We start from the raw sequence: 25,128 nt of genomic DNA on the forward strand, positions 1-25,128 counted from the left end.
TCAAGCTAGGGGGTGTGGCAGCACCCCCAGCACTCCTACTTCCAGCACCTATGATTTGAGGTCTGTGATATATAGAGTATTTGCTCTCGTTCACCTGTTCTGATTGTTCCAAAGGATGCTTTGAGTGGTTCTGTCCTGCACATGGATCTATGTATGTGCCATAAGGGACAGATGCTATGTCCCCTACACTCATTCTCAATGCAGCTACTATAGTGGAAAGTTACCAACCCCTCTCCTACTGAGCAGCTGCCAACCCACTTTAGGCTTGGACTCCAAGGCATTGTTACATGGAAGAGATAAGGAGTTCAAAATACATGAATGAAAACAAAGAATAGCCTGCTGCACACCTTATCACTAATGAGCTTTCCTGTGTTCAGATCTCAGGAGAGCAGAAAATGCCCTGTCTGTCTGGGTACTGTCTCAGAAGCAATCCCCAATGAAGTAAGTACATGCCACAGAGAGCGTGTCTGTCAAAGTGTCTGCTAGTCACCCTTTGACTTTCCTCTTGCAGGTGAATCTCCTTGAGGCAAAAGAAGAAAATTTAAATGGTTATATAAATGTTTATTTTTTTATTCTATTTTCACTTCCTTTGCTCAGAGGTTGGGGTGACAGGTGAGTAGCCACAGAGGGGGGGCGAGGCAGAGCAGATCCAACTAAGTGCCAGCTTGGGTACTCTCAACCCCAGAGGCAGCCTGTATGTGAGTGGTCTGATAGCTGCCAGCTATTCCCAGATATGTTAAGTGAATAATGTTGCAGCCTAATTAAACCACATCCATTGCATCCTGTTTTTCTTCTGGCAGGTCAGACGATGACAGTAGCTCATGCATCTCTCCCACATCCCTCTGATTCTAGCTAAATAGGAAGAGAGAGTGTTGTTGTTTCCATCTTTTTATTATGTGAATAGTAGCTGCGTCTGTTTTCAACGGACGTATTAATTAGCTGCCATTTAAAATAATTGTAGTTTGAAATCTTTCTGCTACTGTATTAAATTCAGTACTAGTGGTAACTTTTCTGTATCTAAGAAACAACATAAACAGCCTGAGCCATCACAGCTGTCAGTGAAAGGTAGGCAACAGAATTTGGAGACTACATTAGGGGAACTAACTGCATTATTGCAACTGCAACACCAGCACTTGCTGCAATGGTGCTGAGTGACAGTGGTGGATGACATACAGAGGTCTTAAGCACTTGTGGGGTTATCAGCACTTGACTGTGGACACATGCTGTGTTAAAGGTGGAGCAGGGGCTTGTGGAATTACTAGCACTTCTGCAATACACGAATATTGACAAGGCTGCTGCAGCAATTCCTCCTGCACAGCCTCTTTCTACCTGCCCAGAGTTCCTTGATCCTTGTGGCTGAAGCTTCTGGACAGGCTCTGAATTCTTTTCTGCTACAAGGAATGATTTTTTATGTTGAGTATCTGTTATATTTGAATTAAAAAGTTATATTTGATGTGATAGACACCACGTGTTCTATATGCTGCTTTTAGCATTCAGGGAATTAATATCGTAAGAAAGTACCTGATTTTTTTTTTTAAACCAACAAATTCAGAATAAGTGAAAGAACATCCACTCACAGCAATCCTTAGATGAGTCCCCATTCATAAATATAACAGGCCCTATAGCATGGAATCAGTGAAGAACGTTTTGTTTAAGATTGCTTGTCCCAAAGCAAGAGGATCTGCCACAAGCTGGTAGGCCTATCTAGGAGAGGCATGAATAAGTCTAGTGCTGAACCAGCTACTTTTAAGAATAACTGATTTAAATGCAGACAAAGCTTTTGAGGACATTCCTCCTATTCCATTAAAGTTCTTGTTCTGCCCTCAGCACCCTACTATCCAAGCATCTTCTAGAAGTACATTAAGTGACTTGATCAACTTCTCCTGTCCTCTCCCCACATGAAAAAAGCAGCATGGGGTTCTCTTTCATAAGCTATATGCACACTATGTTATGCTTTTGTATTAGCAAATGCAAGGTCAGAGAGTTATGCCTTGCACTTTGAATGAAAACGGGGGAGGTTTGTGCTGGTTCTTGGAGTATACACAAGTTTGTTCCTGAATCTTGGACCAGCTCCTGCAAAAGCTCTATCTCCTGCACAAATAAACTTTGCTCCTGAGGCACAATGGAGTTGTCTAGTGCAACGATAAAGATAATGGCTATACTTCTTGTTCTAGAGCTTTGGGCTGTTTTATAGCTAACCTGAGCCCAGACCATTGAGCACCGTGAAGGTAACTGCAGGGACCTTGCATTAGACATGATATTTGGGAAGCCATTGTAGTGAGTAGGAGACAACCACATCAGACCTGTGATAGCCTCCTCAGCAACATGGGCTAAGAGCTTCCTTCCACCTCTCCAGAGTTCCTTGGAAGATTGGGCTTTTTGGCTGAAAGGATTAACAAGGTGTAGATACACAGTGGTACAGAAAGACAAATAGGAAACTATTGCTAAAGCTGTACAAATCCAAACAGCAAAAGCAGATTTCAGCCTTAATCCAACAGCCAGTGAAAGACTCAGTAGCTTCAATATCAGGTTAAGATACTTGAAATGAAACTAGGACATGTAACAGGTCAAATTCAGACCTAGATTAGAAAACTGACTTCACTGGTATCCATTCACTTATACCAGAGTTCAATTTAGCCCCTTTATGCAGGCTCTTGGCCAGAGAGTAAGCAGTGGGAGGGGAGAATGTTGGTTCTAATCTATGGTACTGGGAATATACTAGCAGATGACCTCATACAAGACAATGTTTCCTGAATAACCAGTGTCACCTAGCAGTGGAATGATTGCAGGGGAAATAGCCATTGTTCTCTCCATAACGGAGATGAGAATTGTTGCAGATTGCTCAGCAAAGAAAAAAGTTTACATGAGCAGCTAAGTAGTGTTACTCGGCCAGAGCCTGAACAGATGCTAAAAAAGGAGAGGTGTACAGCCTAAAAATGTTTCTAAGAAATAGAGTAGGAAGAGCCGTCATATTTCTTGCTACAATACAAGGAAAAAGTCAGTTATAAAAGTAAGCTCTATGTTTAGGAACTCCAGTGAAATGGAGGAGTTTTTGAAATGTATGGAGATGGATCCTCTTAGAGAAGAGCTCTATTTGAATTTGCAATCTGAGGATTCTTGGCCACATGGTGAAACTGTTCTGTCAGTCTCTGAGCTAGTTGGAACACATTTTTGGACATAATCCAAGTTATAAAAATAAACAAATAAATAAATAAATAAAATCTAGGATTACTTTGTCCTGCATTTTAGAGAGAGTCCACCCAGAGGGGCATAGCCTGGAAAGATACTGGAATAAATTATTAAACAATCAACTTGTAAGCACCTAGAAAATGAGAGGGTTAGAAGGAATAGCCAGCAAGGTCTGGCATAATTTTTTTCTTGACGCAACCTACCTAATTTCCTTTTTTGACAAGGTTACTGGTCTAGTGATAGAGTACGTGATAGAGTACGTGATAGCAGTCAACGTGATGTATCTTGATTTTGGTAAGGGTTTTGACATAACATAAGAAAACTAGGGAAATGTGGTCTAGATGAGATTACTGTAAGGTGAGTGCACAACAAGTTGAAAGACTGTCCTCAAAGACTTGTTACGAATGGTTTGCTGTCAAACTGGGAGGATGTATCTAATGGATTCCCATAGCGTTAGTCCTCGGTCTGGTACTATTCAATATTTTTGATAAATGGAGTGAGAATGTTTATAAAATTTGCAGATGACACCAAGCTGGGAGAGGTTGCAAGCACTTTGGAGGACAGGATTAGAATTCAAAATGACCTTGATAAATTGGAGAGACTGGTCTTAATTCAAGAAGATGAAATTTAATAAAGATAAATGCAAAGTATTTCACTTAGGAAGGAAAATATTAGATGCACAGCTACAAACTGGGGAATAAGTGGCTAGGTGGTAGTACTGTGAAAGAGGATCTGGGGGTTATAGTGGATCACAAATTGAATTTGAGTTAGTGTGATGCAGTGACAAAAAAGGCTAATATTCTGGGGGGTATTAACAGAAATATTGTATGCAAGACACAGGAGGTAATTGTCCTGCTCTACTCAGTACTTGTGAGGCATCAACTGGAGTAGTATGTCCAATTCTGGGCACAACACATTAGGAAGGATGTAGACAAATTGGAGAGAGAGTCCAGAGGAGAGCAGCAAAGTGAGAAAAGGTTTAGAAAACCTTCAAAATGAAGACCGGGGGGGGGGGGGGGGGAAAGAGACTTGATAAGTCTTCAAATAAGTTAAGGGCTGTTATAAAAAGAGGACTCTGATCAATTGTTCTCCATGTCCACTAGAAATAGAACAAAAAGTAGTGGGCTTAGTCTGCAGCAAGGGAGATTTAGGTTAGACATTAGGAAAAACTTTCTAACTATAAGGGTAGTTAAGCTCTAAAATAGGCTCCAAGGGAGACTGAAATCATCATCATCATCATCATCGTCGGAGGTTAAGAACAGGTTGGACAAACATCTGCCAAGGATGGTCTAAGATTACTTGGTCCTGCCTCAGCACAGGGGGCTGGATTTGAGGACTTTGAGATTCCATCCAGCCCGACAGTTCTATGATTCTAAAATTCATTTTGGTTAATAGCAACTGCTCTGACTTGCCTTGATTTGAAATTCTGCACAGTAGTGTACGGATTGATGCCACTGCATGCACTGATACCACTGCAGCTTTATCTTTGCTAAAAATCACCAATTTAAAAAATGGTCTACGTCTTACCAAAAGGAAATTCTGGAAGATCAATAAAGCCCTGCTTCCCACAGTCAGGGGTATGGAAAGCAAGTGGCTGAGACATCAGGTGTGCTTTCAGTTTAGCAGCCTCCAAGCCCTCTTTCATGAGCTTCACAGTTCTCAGGCAAGTCTCTGGATCAAAATGGCAGTTCACTCCAACAATAGAAGCACCTGTGAAAAAGACAACTTTCCAGTTACACTGCTTTCCAGGAACTGGGCAATGACTTAATAGCAATTAAAATTCTTAGCCAGAGTGAGGTTGAATGCTTTGCTTTCCACAAGCCAATCAGAGCAAAATCAAGTGGCAAGACAGTAGATCGAGACAGTCTCTTAAGATCTTGCATGGTTTCCCTCCCATTATTTAATGGGAAAGCTGTCTTTTCTGTATGTGACCCATACTGCATTCATTTCCCTCGTCTCCTGTTTTTCCCTCCAACTCGTACCATCACCAGTGTTATCACGTGCCCCATCCCCTTTTCCAACACCAACATCCAGTGGCTTTAGCCCACCTTTTTGTCCCCTGTGATCCTGGGACTGCTTCAGCAGCCCAAGTAGAACAATTTTAGGACTGCTCAACTTTATGCCAGTTGCTTATGGCTCAGTGATCTGTTCTAACAGCCACGGATTACCAAAGCATAGAGACTACCTGGCTATACCCCCCTTTTTGCAAGATGAATCTTGAGATGTAAAGATTATAAGGCAGGAAAGCAACCTGGTTACATTTATTAATTATAACCACTAACCCTACCTAGTTGAGATGTGTACTTTTATGTTCCTTGTGTAGGTGCCTCAGTTCGTCTCATACTCCTAAAAATATATATTTTTAAGAGTATATGGGGGAGGAACTTTCTTACCAGCCTTTACCAGTTGAACAGCACATGCTCCAGGTGGTACACCATGCAAGTCTCCCTCTGGACCAATGCACATGGTAGCTGCGATTGGCTTCCCAGATTCTTTTAAGGTTTCAACAGCCCATGCAGCTTCTTCAACATGTTCAAAATACTGAAAGAAAGTAAATCTAATCTATTTTCTTGTGTATGAGGACCCAGCCTAAGTGTTACACACTCCTTAATCTCTACCCCTCCCACCCAGGTAGATTTCAGGGCCTGAGTCTCCTCTCATTTACATTGGTGTAACTGTTGACTCCAGTAGTTACTCCTGATTTACACGGCTATAAAGATTAATAGAATCAGACCCTCAGCCTCCGTCACTGGGATTTAGATTATGTTTGTACAATTTGTTCTCTGTAAACGGCTGCGCATAGCACCCTAGAGAAAGAACTATGCCTCTGAGGCTTGATTCCTTCCCTATTCCCCCTCTTGCTCCAAGTGTGTGGTCATTTGCTATTGTTTAGTGCCAGAAGCAGATTGGCTGGGATGATTTAGTTGGGAATTGGTCCTGCTTTGAGCAGGGGGTTGGACTAGATGACCTCCTGAGGTCCCTTCCAACCCTGATATTCTATGATTCTATGATTAACCCTCCTATCTCACCAGCTCTGCTGTTCTCTGCCCATTCCTTGTCTCCATTCACTCCCACTTGCCTGCATGGCCCCTGCTTACCCTTCCACACCTGCAGTGGAGATGTGGGGAGACCACACTGGAGCAGAGATAGGAGAAAGGTGTTATGCCTCCTTATGCTCCTGTGTGGCCACAATCTGGCCCTGAATAATCACAAAGATCCCAATTCCACAAGGAATACCAAGAACTGTTATCAGCATCATTTGAAGGATTACGGGCCAAATACTGATGAACATCTTCCACTTCAATTGAAGTCAACAGGACTGGGAAGTGCTTAGTACCTCTCTGGATTTAGCTGCAAATGAAGATAAATGGCTCAATTTTCTATTCTACCTTGTTCTATAGCCCCTTTACACCAGTCTGGCAGCATAAAGGAGCTGTTAAGGTAGCAGGCCTGCCCAGCAGGGAATATTGCTGATATAGGGTCTTCCCCAGATGGACAAAACTGACAGTCAGTTCCACATCATCCCCCTCAGAGGATGTGCTGGAATGTGGCCAGGGGAATGGGATCATGCCTGGAGCACTGCTGCATCCAGCTATTATCAAGGGTCATGGGCAGCAGAGTGCAAGTTAGAACAGTGTTAAGGTTCCTCTAATTTAGGATGGTAGCAGAGAAGGCACCTGGATTATGGGGAGGTGCAAAAGTGGAGTGGAGCCCCATCACCCTCCCCTTTCATTCCTGCACAGACCAGAACAGAGATTTGGGGTTAGGGTCTTGGTTGCACTCTATACTGCAACATCTACCAGTATTGTATTTGGAAAAATATATCTGCTACTATTTGCATAAGAGCACAGTAGCAAATTTTAAAGGAGACTAAAGACTTCAAAACTGACTAAAGACTTCAATTCTAAGGAAATGTGATCAGCTGGCAAATTGCATCAACTGAAGGCCCTTTGTTTCTTTACAGTTGGATTTACCTCTGCAATTAAGAAGTCCACATTCTTTTTGGCAAAGACATCCAGCTGCTTTCGAAAAATTGCTTTAACCTCAGCTTCATCCCTGCCACTCAGGTATGATGGTGTCTGACTGACTCCTCCAGCTACCAAAGCATCTCCTCCTTTAGCCACTTCCTTTGCAATGTCACAAGCAGCTTCATTCACTGCCTGGCTCTGAAATATGAGAACAGACTACATCAATACTGATTTATTACAGAGATGCCTGCATTTCAGAAGAAAAATGAGTCTTAGGAACCATAATCAGTTTCATGTTTAAAATTTAAAATTAGTTTTAGAAATAGACTTTGCTTCATTAAAACATTTCAAAGTACCATGTAATATCACACCATCTGAAAGTTGTCATAATATGAAGACATTATTCTACTAACATGCTACTAAAACAATTTAAAAGTCAACATATCATGTCCTTCAGGTTAGCTAATAGGGCATTAACTATCTTACACTGCCATCTGACACCAACATTATCGTGATTGATGCCTATGGTGGTGTATTGTTATAACAACATTTTGCTTTTATTTATAGTAGCATCTTGCATTTGCAAACTATTTTGCAAATATTTTTGATTAATCTCACAATTATATAACATTCATTTTGATAATTCTGAATATTCATCAAAAATACAAGATGGTTTTGGGATAAGCTGCATTACTAAAGAGTACCAAGTCTATCTGGTTTCTCACACTTCACCATGGATCATTAAGAAGTCTGTTGGTTAACCTGTTGTACTGGGTACTCACCAGTTACAGTATGGATATTTAAAGGTTAGTTTTTGTGTTTTTTGGTAAGTGAACTGTATATAAAAAGACAACATATTTCCAAGAGATTTTATCATACTAAGATGTTTTGGATCCCTCATAGTCAAGCCATAATTAAATTTAATTAGTATGTATACAACAATCCTCCATCAAGATATTTTATATACCCCATATAAAGATCCTCCTATGAATTTTCTGCTTATATAAGCAAATATTTGGTTTTAAACAGATTCTTCTTTACAGTTCAAAAGACCACCTATGGGGCCTAATATGGATATGTTTATATATTTTTGGATTTCTATGAAAGAATGAATGTTTATAAATTGAGAAGTGTTGATTGTCTGTGGTTGTCATATCATAATTTGGAAACTCAAATTACTAAGCTAGATCTTGTACATACATCTGTGAAGATCAAAAGAAATTTTAACCAGAGTAGCATTAATTACCCCATTGTAAAGATAATAAATCAACAAATTTAAATATATGGGTATATAAAGGAAAACAGATATCAGTACTTAAGATTGATTAATCAATGTAGACTGAAAGCCAAGTTCCCTATATACTTAAGTTAGCAGTGCTAAGAGAATTTGTGAAAACAGATTAAACAGGAAAAAATAATAATTTGTTTAAAAGGTCATGATTTGGGATTGATAGAACAAACAGCAAGGTTCTCCCTATAGATATGGAAGCATGTCCAATCAACAAAAACAGGGATTTAAATACAAAACAAACAAACACAAACAACTAAAACATTCGTCCTATTTATGCAAACTCAATCACCTAACTCTGAATGAATTAATAAAAACATAGGTAAATATGGCAATGTTAATGGGGATAGAAGAATTTAAGAAAAAATGTTTATAGTAATGTTAGAAATAAAGTCATTTGAATGCATTCTGATCATAGAGTAATGTATAGCCACTCTGTTTTGAGACACTCCGACATTGGGATCTTCTTGTCAAAACAATGCACAGTGCCACAATATGAGTAATGACTCAGGGCCCAATGCTTCCTGCCTTTTGGGATATGATGAGCAACTCTTTTACATACCTACATACATTGGAAATTATTTGTACCTTCTGGGTAGAATCGGGCTCAGCATATTTATCATTAACTGGATGGAAGTATGAAGTCAGGCTGAATATAAGTTATGACAGTCTAAGTGGGCAAGACCTGATGATGTGGTATAAGAGCAGAACCAAGTGTCTCATTCTGATACACACAGTGGCTTTAGGGTAACCCTGATTTGTTAATTAGGCCCCAAATGCTGCCCCAGCACTTAACCTGAGTAATTTCTCAGGGCATGGAGATCTCCACAGGGACGAGGGGAGGAATTTCTTCCCCTCATAGAATCTTCTCTGCGTACCAAAGGCTTGAGCAGGCATGTGACCCCCTTCACAGGGAGAAGAATGAGAGGAACCACACAGTGGCAAACCCTCTATTCCCAAAAGACTTACTATACAGGGCTCTGCCAGAGCCCTGAGCTGGAGTCCACACCCACTCTTGTACCCTGGGGGCTCACAATATCTTTCTCCTCCCCTCTGCAGCACAATCACAGTAGTTCTACTGTCAGGGCCCCTCTTCACCTAAAGAGGGGGCAAGATTTAGGACCAAAATCAATATTTTGGATGTACTGGTTATTGCTGTGTTGTAGATGATATATTCTTAGCACCTATTCATTCTTATTTGTTATCCACATATTATTTTCTCTGGGATTCTTCGTAATTTCTGGGATTGGGTTGTTTCTCCAGATGCTGAAGGATTCCGTTACCACTGATCTTGCTGTTTGTGGATTCAGTCCTTAATGTACCCCATTTAAGATAAAGAACTTAGAATATTGAGTTAAGCTGAATAAAAATTTCTCCCTCTTCTCACCGCTACCCATGTTTTGATTTTTTTTCCCTTTGCCATTGTGAGCCGGAGGTCCTTCCTACCACTTCAGACTATGAAATCATAAGCCCTCCCCATTTGATTGGAATTTTTATTTCCATGCCCTTGAACATGGCTAAATTAATTCTGACAAGCTGTAAAAAGAAGCCTCTGTGTTCAAACCAGAGAAGAGTATCCATTTTCCATAGATCACCATTAAAATCAGTGTTTTACTCACAGATATTTTCTCAGCTACGTAGTTGCCCCTATTCTCTAATTTATCTTCACTGGCATAAAAGGTGAATGTCTGTAAAACATTTGATCCAGCTCTGAGGAATTCCCGATGAAGTTGACGAACTGCAAGGTATTAAAAAAAAAAAAAAAAAAAAAAAAAAAAAGTTTGATATGGTTGTTACCATTTTAGCATCTGTTTGCACAGTTAATGTTTATTGGTTAGGTTATGTTAGCTTAGAAAAGGTTCTGAATTAATGGTATGGTAAAAAAAAAAAAAAAGACATCTTCTACTTAGTTTTGTAGCAAGTATAGCATCTGCAGCAAACACTGCCACCTTTTCTGTTGATTTACCTCCTAACCTGGAGGGACAATTTATAGGGGGAAGCAGACAATTCAGTCTCCTTAGCCAGTCAAACATGCTGAGACTGTCAGTCTCCAGTAAGGTGATGTTGATCTGCAGTGATCTGTCTAATCAACCATAGAGGACCTTTTACCCTACAGTTACCCTGCCAGTAAGCTCACTCACTGAATCTTTGGCACCTTGCCTATCTTTTGCTGTAGTCTGTTCTGCAGACCTCCCAAGCTGTAGCCCCGGAATTGACATTCCTGAATGTACCCCAGAACTTGACAGCACTGCAATCAGCCATTTTGTATGTTCAACCACTGCCAGCTCAAACCCAAACATCACATAGCTAGAAATAGTTTTAGGGCCCTGAGAGGCAAAGCCATGCAGCTGCATGTTTGCAGTTTTGCTATCAGAATGGGAGGTTGGGACAGGAAGTTAAGGTTCCCTGAAAATAGAAGGAATATTTGGACAACCAACCTTGGTTTTAGGCACCTTTGACATGTACGTTTTATTGTTGTTCTCATTAGAAATATTTTTCTGATAAGGAGAATAATGAATTGTTATTGGCTGTTTCTAGGGAAATTGTTAGCCTACCAGGGAGTATTATGAGGTATGTGCTTTGTCAGGAGAAAATTTATAAAAAGTGTAGTTAGAAAGTGTACTTTGGAGCAGTCTGAGGAAGATTTCTTTGGGCAAAGATATGATAACTAAGTTCCCCAGCAGCTAGACAGAAGGAGGGGGCCCCAGAAGCCTGGCTGTTGATTCCTCAAAGCCATCTTAACTTTGGTAAATATAAAGTTTAAAGATGCTCTGAACCTACTGTGACAGCATGCTCTAATAAAAAAGTAGTTTAGGTAAAAGCACTCTGGTTTATATCACATATCAGACAGAGGAACTGTGTCTCCACTGATTTATTCCTGACACCACCTGGAGAGAAACAGTTAAGTTACCATTGCTTTGGGTTCTGAAAACCCTGGCTAACAAAGTGTCACTTAGTAGGATTGCTTTAAGGTGGTAAAGTGAAAGGGGAAAGGAAAGCAGATGTTAGCAAAAGGAAGAGGAAGTATGGAAAGAGATCAGACTAAGGGCATGTCTACACTTATGGCAGCAGTGCTGATTTAGCCATCGATACAGTGGTGTCAATTTAGCAGGTCTGGTGAAGACACACCAAGTCGATGGCAGAGCACCCTCCCATCGACTTCTGTACTCCACCTCCTTGAGAAGCATAAGGTAAGTCAGCGGGAGAGCGTCTCCCATCGACAAAGTGGAGTTTAGATAGCACTGTAAGTTCACCTAAGTAACATAACTTAGATCGACTTACAGCTTTAGTGTAGACCAGCCCTTAGATCAGTGTGAGAAAGGGAACACAGCAACTGCCCAGGAAATTAGTCGACAGTGAAGATAAGGGATCTGCTCTAGTCTGTGAAAAAAGAAAATAGTAATTGTAGCACTGTGGCCACTTACTGCTGCCTGCATGCCCCTTTTTTCCCCTCTTTCACAGGGCTCCTTAAACTCCACACGGCTCAAAGGAAAATTATAATATTCTCCACCTGGGGTCCAATTTATTCAGATCCCAGGTACATACTGGCACTCCAGGCCCCAATCCCAGTTTAGTGTCTCTTTCCTTAGTTGGGGGGTTCCCAGCCCTCTTTCCCAGAGCTGGGTCAAAGTTCAATGTCTCTGCAGGAACCAGGCTTGTGGCTTCTTCTACAGTGGCTTCTTCAAGCCAACTACAGCATCTCCCAGCTAACCTCCAGGCTTCCTGCCTGAAACAGCCTCTACCACTCTCTCAAACACCCTTTCTCTGCAGCATCCTGCTGGCTTTTACATCAGAATCACTTGATTCCTCTCAGGTGGGGCTCATCTTGTAATCAGGGCTGGCTTAGCCCCAAGCTCTCCAGCACACAGGCAAGCCAGCCTGTCACAGGAATAACTATCAATCTTGGAAATTAAAGGGCACAAAAGCAATATTTTATGTGAAAATGTTAGTGCACTGCCAAGCACCCTCCTCCAGAGGTGAAAGTAAGCGGTTACGCCCTGGTACAGCATACCGGCAAGAGCCGGTGCGCCATACCGGGGCGGCCCGGCTTTCCCAGGCGGCAATTTAAAGGGCCTGGGGCTCCCAGCAGCGGCTGGAGCCCCAGGCCCTTTAAATTGCTGCCAGAGCCCCGCTGCTGGAGCCCTGGGGTAGCGGCAGCAGGGCTCCGGGGCTATTTAAAGGGCTGGGGCTCCCGCTGCCTCTACTGCCCTGCCCTGCCCGCTCCGGCAGGCTCCAGCAGCTATTTCAAGGGCCCGGGGCTGTAGAGGCAGGAGAGCCCCAGGCCCTTTAAATCGCCCCCAGAGCCCCGCTGCCGGAGTCCTGGGGTAGCAGCGGCAGCTGGGGCTCCGGTAGTGGTTTAAAGGGCCCGGGGTGGTAGCGGCGGCCAAGCCCTGGGCCCTTTAAACTGCTGCCAGAGCCCCCAGCTACCTCGGCGGGGGCACTTACCGGGCCAGGGCGGGCTCTGACCCCCCCATCCCCGCCCCTTCCACCCGAGGCCCCGCCCCTTCCGGGGGCCAGAGCTGGCCCCAACCCAGCCCCCTACCGGTAAGTCCCTATTTCTACTTTCACCCCTGCCCTCCTCTTACAGCCAGCATTTGCTATTCCCCCTTTTCTACCCAAACTTAATACTATTTATTATCTGTACGGTGGTAGCACCTAGAAACTCCAACCAAGACCAAGGGCCCATTTTACTGGGCATTGTACATATATAATGAAAAGAAGGTACTTGCCCCCAAAGAACTTGCAATCCTAACACAAATTTCACTTGTCCCATAAAGTTAAATGTAATGCTTTGGTTGGGCCCAATCCTGTACTTTTGGAGGCAAAACTTCCAGTGATTTTAGTAGGAATTTTACCTACGAGATCAGGTCCATTAGAAGCAATCAGTGATCAGTTTGTATATAGAACGCTGCAGTTGTCACAGTAGGTGAACAGGGATTAACAATTTATTTTATACACAGTCCACTAAATAGAAACCAGACAGATGGTAATTTCTTTTGGAAGACAACCACCCTAGGTAGATATGAAATAGTAAGACAGAAGTGTAAGCCCCTGTATCCCATAGCCAAAGCTTTGCCACACTGTCCCTTGGACTTTTATAAAGGCGTATGGTAATATGATATAAAAATGTCTATTTCCAAGGCCGATGTTTGGAGAGGTTTTAAAAAAAGCCTTTGATATCATATCACACTGCTGATAGACAACCTGATTCATTAGCCAACTCTGTGGATGCAATATGAGGACTAGAAAACACAATCTTCAAGAAATACAGGCTTCCAACCCAGATCTAGCTCAAACGTAGTCACTAGAGTTACTCCTAGGGGAACTCTGTGCCACTGCACATCCACAGAATTTATGCCTCCACAGATTTCTTTGCTTCCCCACAGAAAAATGACTTTCTGCTGGGGAGGGTCGCATGACTGCTCTTGTGGCTTCCCCATCAGAATGTTTTGGGTGCCCAGGGCAGCCGGCAGAGAGGTAAATCACTGTGGGGCAGGGGGAGGGGCTGGGGAAGACCTGGCTGGTGGCTTCTACCCTGCACCAGGCTCAGCTGCTAGTCACGGCTGGACTGGGGAGGATGGGACTTCCTCTTCCCTTGCATGGCATCCAGGACCGGGTCAGATACACTCCCAGATTTCTTCCCCAGCTGCAGGAAGCTCTGCAAACTCCTCTCCCGGCTTCCATCACTCCTCAGCTGCAGGGGGAGGGATCACTGTACAGAGAGCTGCTCCCCTATCCGCCCAAGCCCCATGCATCTAGATGCCATCATACCCAGCCTACCCGCCAAGGCTTTCCCCCCACCCGCACTCAGAACCCACCTTGATGAGCCCCACTCCCCCTGGACCACCCCGACAAGCCACCCACATCCCCATCTCACCAAGCCCCAACCAGCTGCACCTGGACCCCTACTCTACTGAGCCCCACTGCCCCAGAATGTGCTCTCCAATGCCATGCTGGAGCCTCCACGTTTCTTTGACAAATAACATTTGCAGAATTTTAAAATATTGTGGGCAGGATTTTTTATTTTTTTTTGACCTCAGGAGTATAGTGTGTATCTATATACATGGGCAAGTTTGATTCCACTCAGTAGAGGGCAGTGCTGAGCACACAAACCAGACCATTCTTATCCTGCACTCATACTCTGGAATAACCCAGGAGGCTGCTCTAACAGAACACTGCTTATACCAGCTATTACACAAGAACCAGTCAGGAACATAGCTTATTGCTCAACTTCAGAGTTCTGAAAGTTCTTCGAATCCTGCATCAAGTAGCAGTATCAAGTTTCAATCTCACATCCTTTAAACAGAGACAGTCAAAACACTCCAGGTGTGAGCAGCATTTATTTTTAATTATAATTTAAAAAAAAAAATAGGTCATTCACTCCAAACAAAGGGCCACTTCAGAATACTTCTAGGATTCACTAGTTTGTTTTTCTATCAGCCACTTTCCATAAAGGGTCATTGATACAGCTGGTCAGAAAATTGAAAATGCTTTTTACAATTTTCACAGTCCTTATGGATCCTGTTTCTGCTATGTGACACTACTGCACACCCTCTTCTAGTGCAGTAATACTCATCATTGAAGTATGCTGGTGCCTGTGTTACAGGGTAAAATAAGTGCTGTTCTCTTGTGAGCTGATGGAAATCTTACCCTATGCTAAAACAGTTAAAACATGTTCAAGACTCACACCCTTCTGAGGGTGTGTGTGTGCGCGCACATGCGTTACTTTTTAAATAAAGTTATCACAAGAATCCAGCCAACCCTTCTTTGGGCTTGGCTGCTCCTAAAGTTTCTATCTTATGACAGCTGAGCTCCAGAACCTACATTGTGATAACCACAGGAGCCTTTCCCATGTCTTTTGTATCCTTCATGGGTCAATGAACTGACAACAAGGCTGAAATAGAACTCCCTGAAGGGTTCCAACTTCTAAGAGTGTGGGTCAATAAGAGAGACCACAAATTCTCGTACAGCTCCTTAATAATGCTTGACTTGTTTTACCTCCCTCTCCCCACAGGCTTCAAGTGCTCTTTGCTTTTGATTGTGGCATCCCAGCAGAGTGCACAGTTCACAAAAATCAAGGAACTGGTGATGCAGGTGAACCAATAAAAAAAATTTCATAAACATGCAAACTAGATGAATATCCCAAACAACCAGGAAAGGAATCAGCAGGACCTTAAATTTGTCAATATTTAGAGAGGAAGGATAGCCTTATGGTTTAGACACTGGCCTGAAACCTCACGATAACTGGGTTTAAGTCATCAATTGTAAGGCCAGAAGGGACCATCACGATCATCTAATCGGACCTCCTACGTAACAAAGGCCAACAAATTTCACCCAGTAATTCCCAGCTGGGCTACAGACTTCCTAGGTGACTTCTGGCTTGTCACAATAGCTGTGTACATTTTAAAATCTATTTGTAAAGGGGGATGTTACTTCCTTTGTGTGTCTTGTCTATTTAGATTGTAAATTCTTTAAAGGCAGTGATTGTCTCTTCCTAGGTGTACAGTGCCTAGCACAATAGACCCCCATCGTGGTTGGGCCTCTAGCAACTACTGGAATCTTAACAATAATTTAAGAGTTCTTTGCAGTCATAGTTGAGGTGTATTAGCTAAAGATGTGCTGTATTTTTAAAGTTTTAAAGTACAACTCATTCAAATCATTTTTCATTTCAACCCACCATGTGGACAAAATCTGACCTTGCACATATGACCAAGCAATAGTATTAGAGATCTTGCCAGGGTTTCAGTACAGTGATAGGTTTCAGAGTAGCAGCTGTGTTAGTCCGTATCCGCAAAAAGAACAGGAGTACTTGTGGCACCTTAGAGACTAACAAATTTATTTGAGCATAATGCTCAAATAAGTTTGTTAGTCTCTAAGGTGCCACAAGTACTCCTGTTCTTAATACAGTGATAGCATTTTAAGTTGTTTACACATTTCACATTGTAGGCATTTAGGGCTCATTTCTGAACTCTCTAATCCCTACTCAGGTAACATTTCTCCCCTCTACAAAACAAACAAACAAAAACACACAACCTTGCCCTCCCTGTCATCTGCCCTACCCATCTCCTCCCTCCCATGGTCTCCTTTTCTTAGTCCTCATCTTCTTCTCTTCCTAGGCTCCCACTTTCTTCTTCAGTTCTTTTTCCCTCCCTTCCCCCTGTCCAGAGCCTCCATCTCTTATGTGCTTTCCTTACAAGGTAGGAGGGATTTGATAGCTCTGTAGCAGTTCTCACACCAACTGGCCCAGCCAGCTGCTTCCTCTATTTTCCACACCTACTTTCTGTGTAACATTACTGTGCAGGGTGGAGGAGCAAAAGTCAGCAGTGCAGAGGAGGCGCCACACTGCACAGAAGAGGAAATGTTCACACTTCATAATATATAAAGGGTTAATAAATGTTATAAGCATGTTATAGACATGAGTAATAGGTTATCAGCACATTAGTAACAAGTGTCATAGATGGTTTTAAGCCCTGTTTAAAAGGCATTGTGAGAAGGCTTCCATATAAAGAGAGGCTCAAAGAAGTTTGGAAAGATTAGAGTGAGGAGATATTAGTTATTTTATAGACATGTTATAAAAAAGGCTACTCTGGCACTCCTATTTTCTGTATTCAATTTAAGGGCACCACATTTAAAATGTATCAAAGGAAATACTTTTCTACCCATTGTAAACTGGCTTGTGGAATATGCTGCCACAGGATGTTATAAGGACTATTACGTTTCTAGAAAAGACTGCATACATAAATAGATAATAGCATCTACATTACACTGGTTATGCTATAATTTTCAATCCTCATGCTTTGAGGCAGAAGCTGATCACTTGCTAGGTCAGGAAGAAATTCCTCCTCATGGTAGAGAATTGCTCCATTAAGTGCATTTTGGGGGAGACAGAAGAAGGAGGTTACACCATCCGCTGAAGTATGTTGCATTGGCCATTGTCAGAGAGAAGATACCTAGTCTGTTCCACTTCAGCATTTCTTATGTTCTTATAGCCTTTAATTTTTTCTCATTTCACAGTGGAGTAAATCTTGAAAGTATATGAGTATAGTGGAGTATATGAAAAGATCTCTAAGCCCTTACAGTCATTATTAAAAACTTCTAATTTCTTGCAGGTATTAAATAAACAAACTATATCATTTTAAGTCAATACACAACTCCTAAAATAGCCCCACTACAACAAAGGTGCATGAGTCTTAAATAATCGAGCAGCTGTTTCAATACTTCTATTTAAAAACCTGCTAAGAATTCTAATAACAAAATAATGTAATTTATTATATATAATCAAAGATTTTTACATTCTCCACATGATTACAGTTTCTTGTTAAGACTGACCTGCTTCTGGGTGTTCTACTGCAGCTTCTGGAGTCCAGGGTCCAGCTTTTACATAACCTCTCTTTTCAAGAGCTATCACAAATCCTCCATCTCCAATCACAATTTCTCCAGCATCTAGACGTTCTAGAATACCCTGAATAATAAGGGAGGAAAGGTTGATGGACTGTAGCTATGTCGTTTTGTAGGCTACACACTTTTCAAGATAGGGACTTTCTCATCCTTTGTTTTTTGGAAACAGCCAAGCATAATTTGCGGGTTACTGCAATCAGAACAACAACAACAGCAGCAGCAATAACAATATGTTATTGTTTCTTTAAAGCATCTTTCAGGCTTAAACAATGGCACAAGGTTAGTTTTCAAAGAATGTAGGATTTTATTATAATAAGCATACATATAGTACCTAGGCTCCCGACTATGATCACAATTTTATTAAAAAAATTTAAAAATGCACCGTTCCCAAAAAAAAAAAATCACACGTCAAGGGCCCAGTCATGCTCCCATGAAAATAAATGGTTAAAATCCCACCCATTATGGGCCCTATGTGCTCCCAAAATATTTGTTAACTATTGGAAGAGAAACACTAGTGTCCTACTTTTTTAGTAACTCATTTACGCTTCAGCTGAGATAAAGGTCACCTAGGCAATGCTGCACCACAAGTAGCTTGTGGTACAAAATGACACAACGAAAGTATTGTTGGGGGACCACTAGGCATAGCTACCAGGTAACTCGGGAGAGTGGAAGACCAAAGTGTCGATGAAGCTCTTTTGCTCTGGGCCTATCTGCACCCCCAAATCCCATCTTGTGAACTCTCACCTACTTCTGTGCTCGCTGCTTACAGGCTTTGTAGCAAGCTGAAGCAGAAATGTAAGGGTCAGCTTTTCTAGCAGGCAGACTGCTGTAAACAGGCCTTGCAAGGCCACAAGATAAGCAGGCGTATGGGAACGTTCCTAATTGTAACTGCTAGAGAAGGGAGGGGTGGGAGGTGTAAGAGGGAGTAACAGGACAAAGGCTTACACAGAAACTGCTTGAAGTATAAAAGGTAAAAGTTATTTGTATTTGTTGCACTGGATTTGAGACATGCTGGTCTCCTAGTGCCATTTCAGAGCTCTGAAATAAACTTGGCTTGCTTTCTCCCCTCGGTGTCTTTATTGGTGCCAAGCACACCGGGCAACGGACCATTTGAAGTCCGCCTCGAGCACTTGGGCGGTAACAGTATCATGCCACAGCTAAAAAAGCATGCATGTAACATTTTACTGACACAAATATCGGACATCTTAAAATGCTGCAATCTCATTTTAGCTTTCTGTGCAAGCTGTTTTCACTTGGTTGGATTTGCTCACACACATTTGTAAAAATCAAAGAGAACCTTGCCCATTTTGCACAGCCCAGAAGTTTAAAAAGATGCCAGGTTACAAAAAAAATTCAGCTTTTTCATGTTTTGCCCCATTTTTTGTCTTGAATTGTAAGCTAGTGTAAAGAAAATGCGAATAGTTTTCTTTTATAATATGAATACTGGCGCAAGAGAATATTGCATTGGGTTGTATCTGAAAATATTAGATGTCTCGTATTCCTCTCATTGGTTTATGTACCCAAAGACTTCTAATAAGTGGACCACAATCGCATAATATCCCTACATATTAGATTCCGCATTCGGATCCCATATTTGTTTGCATTTTATTGAAAAAAAAAAAAAAAAATCAGATGTAGCCAGACATTTCACAATGACTACACAGTCATGGGCCTTGGAGTTCAAAGTTTTTACAGTTAAGGCTAGCCACATTACCCTCCATATCTATCCTTTTCAGATGGCATAATACAGTTTATTATTTTATGCAGTAGTATCTGAGCTCTGGAGGAAAATGAAAGCTTTGTGCATATACAGTTGTATGTGGTTTGAAAGCCCCTGGTAGAAGACTTTTTCCACTTTTTAGTCTCCATCCTTTGATAGATTTTCTCTTTGAGATGTGTAAAGTAAAACCTCTGTAATTAGCACTTCACTAACCCACACACCTTGTAGATTGCATATACAAAGATGACGACCAGTTATTTCTCAGCACAGCTTTGACAGAGATCTGAGTAAGCTCTCACATTAACTTTGTTCTAAAAATTATACTGTAAGAACATTGACTTACATACTATTAGCATAAATATTTCAGACTAAAATGACATTTTCTAAATAAATGAACAAAGTAAATTTCATAATGCAGCGTCCCTGCTATTAAAAAAAAACAACAACAACGATTTGCTTATGCACTGTGAGCCCGATACCGCTCCAATTAAAATCAACAATGGAAGTTTTGACATTGATTTCAACGTGAGTAGGAACAGGCCTCAACTTGCAAAATTCAGCAACTCAGAAGGCATTTCCCAGTCATTAATGTGCATTTGTGAATTTGTGTTGTAACTATGAAAGTTCAGAGCCTTTGTTAAGATTATTGTTTGCAAATGAATAATTGAGTGCTTAAAATGGGCCTGGCCAAGCAATCTAGAATAAATCTGCCATGTAGAACAGGAGTGAGCAAACTTTTTGGCCTGAGGGCCACACCTTGGTATGGAAATTGTATGAAGGGCCAGGGGATTGGGGTGCATGGGGACACACAGAGGAGATGAGGGCTTCAGCTGGGGGTGCAGACGGGTGCTCAGTGCTGGGATGGAGTCGTTCGGAGGGCGGGAGGGGGCTCTCGACTGGGGCAGGGGATTGGGGTGCACAGGGGGAGGCTCAGGCTGGGGGTGCAGACTCTGGGGTGGGGCTGGGGATGAGGAGTTTGGGGTGCAGGAGGGTGCTCCAGGCGGGGATCAAAGGATTTGGAGGGTGATCAGGGCTGGGGCAAGGGGTTGGGGCATGGGGGGGGGCTCAGGGGTGCAGGATCCAGGCGGCACTTACCTGAAGCAGCTCCTGGAAACAGCAGCCTGCCTCCCCTCCAGAGGCGGGGCCACATTGCTCTGCATGCTGCCCGTCCGCAGGCAGCGCCCCTGCAGCTCCCATTGGCCACGGTTCCTGGCCAATGGGATCTGCAGAGCTGGCAGATGCGAAACCCCCTGGCTGCTCCTGCTGCCAGGAGCCACGCGGAGCTGCTGCACGCACAAGTGGAGCAAGGCAAACCCCTGACCTCGTTCCCCGGCTGGAGCACCGGAGCGGGGAAAGCTCCCAACCCTGCTCCCCGGCAGGAGCTCGAGGGCCAGATTAAAAGGTCAGACGGGCCAGATGCGGCCCCGTGGGCCGTAGTTTTCCCACCCCTGATGTAGAAGATCATAATCTGGGTCTCTGTTTCCATGGTCTGCCAAGGAAGCTTTCACCGGGGGAGTTCACTTAAAAGTTTAATGAAGATGGAGCGGACTGAAACTTTAAAGGGGAGGAAACATTTCAGATCACCTCATGCATTAGTTACAAGCTACTACAAAGTACCGAATACATGTTAATATGAAATATGGACACTATGTTTTAATGTGCTGAGTTAAATCAAATCATACTCTTTAATGGGAACTTGTTGGCCATTATTCTGTTAAAAATTAATTCAAGGCAGTTCTTCCTGAGAATCCTTGCTAATTGCAGAGGTAAAAAATAAACCCAAAAAACATAACACATCACATTTTTATTTAAAAAAAAAAAAAATCTTTTTCAATCCCTTTGCTGGATGAAAGCCCCACACAATCATCATGGAAAACTAACTAAGGCTTTTTAAATTTAGCTTCCCTACAATTTCCTACCCAGGCTACCGTGAGTGAAGTTGCACCAGTTGGTGCTAGCAATGATAGGAAATTTTAGGGATAATTGGTAGCGTAGCTACAGCTTAATTTACTGGCTATTAAGGGGAACAGTAAAAGTGGCTGTATATATAGTGTTTTATATAAAGCAAAATTGAAAAAAAAAATTCCCTCTGATCCCTTTCATTTATAGGAATCTTAAGTGTTACTTAGAATAGTTAAAACATTTTCACACAAGTGCAATATTCCATGAACATGGTGTAATTATATGGTTTCACAGACCCTTTCATGAAGAGATATCTGGTATATGCTATTGCTCTGAAACCATCAAATTTTGTTTAGATATTGTTCAAATGTTTGGTCAATGGATTGTAACCTGTTACCATCAATCTAAGTATATTTCTTCAACTAACTGTCTGACTGTACAAAGGCTCTCATTTATCTGTGTACCCTCACAAAAACAATAGGGATTTAGTCATATAAATATATGGAGGAGTAACTTTAATCTTGTACAGTTGCAAGGAAGCTAGGGATAGAAATCCTATCTGATTAAGAATTGTGCATATGGTATTTTAATAACAACTTAATATACAGCACTCCTAGAATTTTAAAGAATAATGAATACTGTTCATCCAGCATATCAAATAATATAAAACAACAAATTATTCAAATCCTGGTAAGAACTCAGAGGTGGCTTCATTTCCTCACTCATTTGATCAAGCCATTACATTCTAAATATGAATGTTGCAGCATAAAGTTATATAAGAGAATAATTTATAATAATTTAATAGCTCAATGGATACATTTATGATCATGGGATTATATTTTGCTTCTGTTAACTCTTCAACTTTTCACTGTATCTACCTATTTGTAGAAATGTTTATATATTTACCTTTTGATTTAAAAACAATCAGAGGGTTGTAAAAGTTTTAAAAAAGGTAAAGTCCTAGGCCAGTAGTTTTCAACCTGTGGTCCACGGACCTCTGGGGGTCTGCAGACTAAGTCTAAGATTTCCAAAGGGGTGCAACCCACATTTGAAATTTTGTAGAGGTCTGCAAATGAAAAAATGTTGAAGACCACTGTCCTAGGAAAGAGCAGGACGGCAAATTCTGTTACTAAATGTTACAACACCTATTGAACCTGCCAACTATAGAAACTGCTTCTCAGCCTCAAATTGTCTGACATCAGCTGATGCATCTGATGAAGTGGGTTTAGCCCAGGAAAGCTTATGATCAAATAAATTTGTTAATCTCTAAGGTGCCACAAGTACTCCTCTTTGTTTTTGCTTATACAGACTAACAAGGCTACCCCTCTGAAACCTGCCTGAAATCAGGCGCTCTCCTCCCATGCTCTAGGAGGAAAGGGTCTGTGCTTGGAAGGAGGTGGCAATATCAGAGAGATGACTGGTAGTGCTATTCTCAGAGCAGGATTTTGCCCCACTCAATTTGCATGATGGTTCTATTTCCCACTCCCTCCCTCGGCCATGCACTAGTAGCAGCAGCCCCGAATGGGAGCAGGGGGCGGTGCCCGCCCATGGTAGCTCAGCGAAGCGATCCTGTTTGTTCCAACACAGCTGTGCCTCCAGACTTTGCAAGTGAGGGGCTCAAACCCTTAGCGGCAGCGGGAGCTTTGGCGGCCGCTTCTCCTTGGAGCACATCACGGGACAACTGGAGCAGCCACACGCAGCTACCCCCAAGAGAGCTGCCGGGCCGACCGCTCCAGCCCCCCCAGCGGCTACAGGGAGCCTGCACGTGGGACGGACTGGGGACTTCCTACGCCCCCAGCGGCTCCTAGACAGGCGCGAGTCCCCGGGCATTTACCTTCTTCTTGGCGTGCTGGGGGCTCGCTCCGACAGGCAGCGACTGCATCTTTCCGGGGCGTTAACAGCGCTGCCTTTGCACCCAGGCACTTACTGCCGGAAGCTAGAGACTCGGCGTACGTAGCCCCGCCCGCCCCTTTATAGGCCCGGAGGAGAGGCGGGATGCGGGGTGGGTCCTGGGTGGCCGGGTCTGCCCCCAACTCCCATTACGGAACAGGCAACACCCTCCCTGGGACCCTGGCCCCGCTGCGGGGCTGCCAATCCTGTGTGAGCCCCGCGCGGCTCTGCCCGGGCTCACGGCGCTTTGGCCCCTTGCCCACTCCGACGTGATGTAACTTCACACTCGCTGACAGGGAAGGCAGCAGGACCTTGTTCGCTGGGGGGTGGCTCCGTGCCCCCGCATCCCCCCGCAGGGCAGCTCTGACCCCCCGCGGGCGGGGCGGGGCGGGCCCGGCTCCCTCCGCTAAGGGGATTGGCCACTGGGGGTGCCGGGGAAGGCAGTCTTCCAACCCTGCCGAGTGAGCCAGCCCACCCAGCGCCTGCGAGGGTCCGGCACGCGCCATGCTGCGGGGAGCCCTAAGGCTGCTCCCACCCCAGCTGCGAGGCCGAGAGCTCCCCTTACCCCGCCGGGCGCGCCCCCTTAGCAGCGGCTCCGGCACTGCGGGGCGGTAAGTCCTGCCTGCGGGCTAGAGCCTGCGCTGGGGGTGGTTCGCGACGCGCGCTCTCATCGCGTTTTTCTGGAGGGAAAATGTTGGTGCGAATGGAAGTACTTCGCTAGGCGACGGCTTCCCTGTGCACAGGCTCCACTTCTCCCAGCAGATGTTGTATGACCCCGAGTGACAGAGGTGAGGATGGGCGAGCTGACCTAATATAGGTCTCCCCATCCCTAAATTCTGCCATAGCCATTCCCTTCATCGTTTTAACAGCTGAATAACAAAGTAAGTGCTGCGATTCACAGAAAAGAGGCACCCCCGAATCATACCAATCTGCTGGGTTTGACAGCGAAGAAGGCTTTAAAATACTAGTGAAAGGCGTCAGACAGTTTTGGCTTCATTACAAGTGAAGAGGGACATATTAGCAACTGCTGCTAAAATTAAACATATTCATAGCAGCGCTGCATAACTTACACCCCAGAGTCTTAAAGGAGCTAGCCAAGGAGCTCTCTGAACCACTTACTGTTAATTTTTAACAAATCTTAGAAACCTAGGGAAAATCCAAAGGACTGATGGAATGCCAGGGCATTTCCAATGTTTAAAAAGGTGTCGGAGAATAACAGAGTTCTCACTTTTTGTATGGGTACAGCAAGTCAGATACTTTATTTTCTCTCTATTTTCTTTCTCTGCTTCCACAACGGGAACCACAGACCATATTAGCTTGAGATCAATCGTTGGCAAAATAATGGACTGGTTAATCTGGGACTCTATCAAAGAATTAGAAGCTAAAAATATAATTAATGCCAGTTTAGCATGTTTTTTATGGAAGGTAGGTCTTGTCAAGCGTTACCTTTTTAAAAAGAACAGGATTACAGCAACTATGTTGATTTAGTGTACCTGGATTTCTCCGTGGCATTTGATTTAGTACCAAATGACATTCTGATTTTTAAAACTGCATTGCATGGCACCATCAGGGCATACCTTAGATGGATAAAAATGGTCTCACTAACAGATCCCAAAATTTAGTTAATGGAGAGATGTTTCTAGAGGGGTCCACCAGGAATTGCTTCTTGATCCAACATTATTGAATATTTTTATCAGTGATTTAGAGTAGACCATGATATATATAATCTTTGCTGGTAAAGTTTGCAGATGACACAAAAATTGGTGGGGTAA

The 25,128-nt window shown here is 43.0% G+C and overlaps 2 protein-coding genes across 2 annotated transcripts in view; one reads left to right on the top strand and one right to left on the bottom strand.

Annotated features, from left to right (window-relative positions):
• Positions 1-23,406, bottom strand: part of LOC135880131 (betaine--homocysteine S-methyltransferase 1) — a 30,881-nt gene extending 7,475 nt beyond the window's left edge. Inside the window, exons 1-6 of the mRNA XM_065406274.1 lie at positions 23,301-23,406; positions 17,776-17,908; positions 10,065-10,183; positions 7,164-7,355; positions 5,583-5,730; positions 4,717-4,899 (exon numbers count right to left, since the gene is read on the bottom strand). Of these exons, the coding sequence (XP_065262346.1) occupies positions 4,717-4,899; positions 5,583-5,730; positions 7,164-7,355; positions 10,065-10,183; positions 17,776-17,908; positions 23,301-23,348 (823 nt within the window). The 5' untranslated portion in view covers positions 23,349-23,406. The remainder of the gene's footprint in view (positions 1-4,716; positions 4,900-5,582; positions 5,731-7,163; positions 7,356-10,064; positions 10,184-17,775; positions 17,909-23,300) is intronic.
• Positions 23,407-23,860: 454 nt separating this feature from the next.
• Positions 23,861-25,128, top strand: part of DMGDH (dimethylglycine dehydrogenase) — a 78,981-nt gene continuing 77,713 nt past the window's right edge. Inside the window, exon 1 of the mRNA XM_065406675.1 lies at positions 23,861-23,967. Coding sequence (XP_065262747.1) covers positions 23,861-23,967 — 107 coding nt within the window. The remainder of the gene's footprint in view (positions 23,968-25,128) is intronic.

The sequence above is a fragment of the Emys orbicularis genome, chromosome 6, assembly GCF_028017835.1.
Source record: "Emys orbicularis isolate rEmyOrb1 chromosome 6, rEmyOrb1.hap1, whole genome shotgun sequence".
Classification (NCBI taxonomy): domain Eukaryota; kingdom Metazoa; phylum Chordata; order Testudines; family Emydidae; genus Emys; species Emys orbicularis.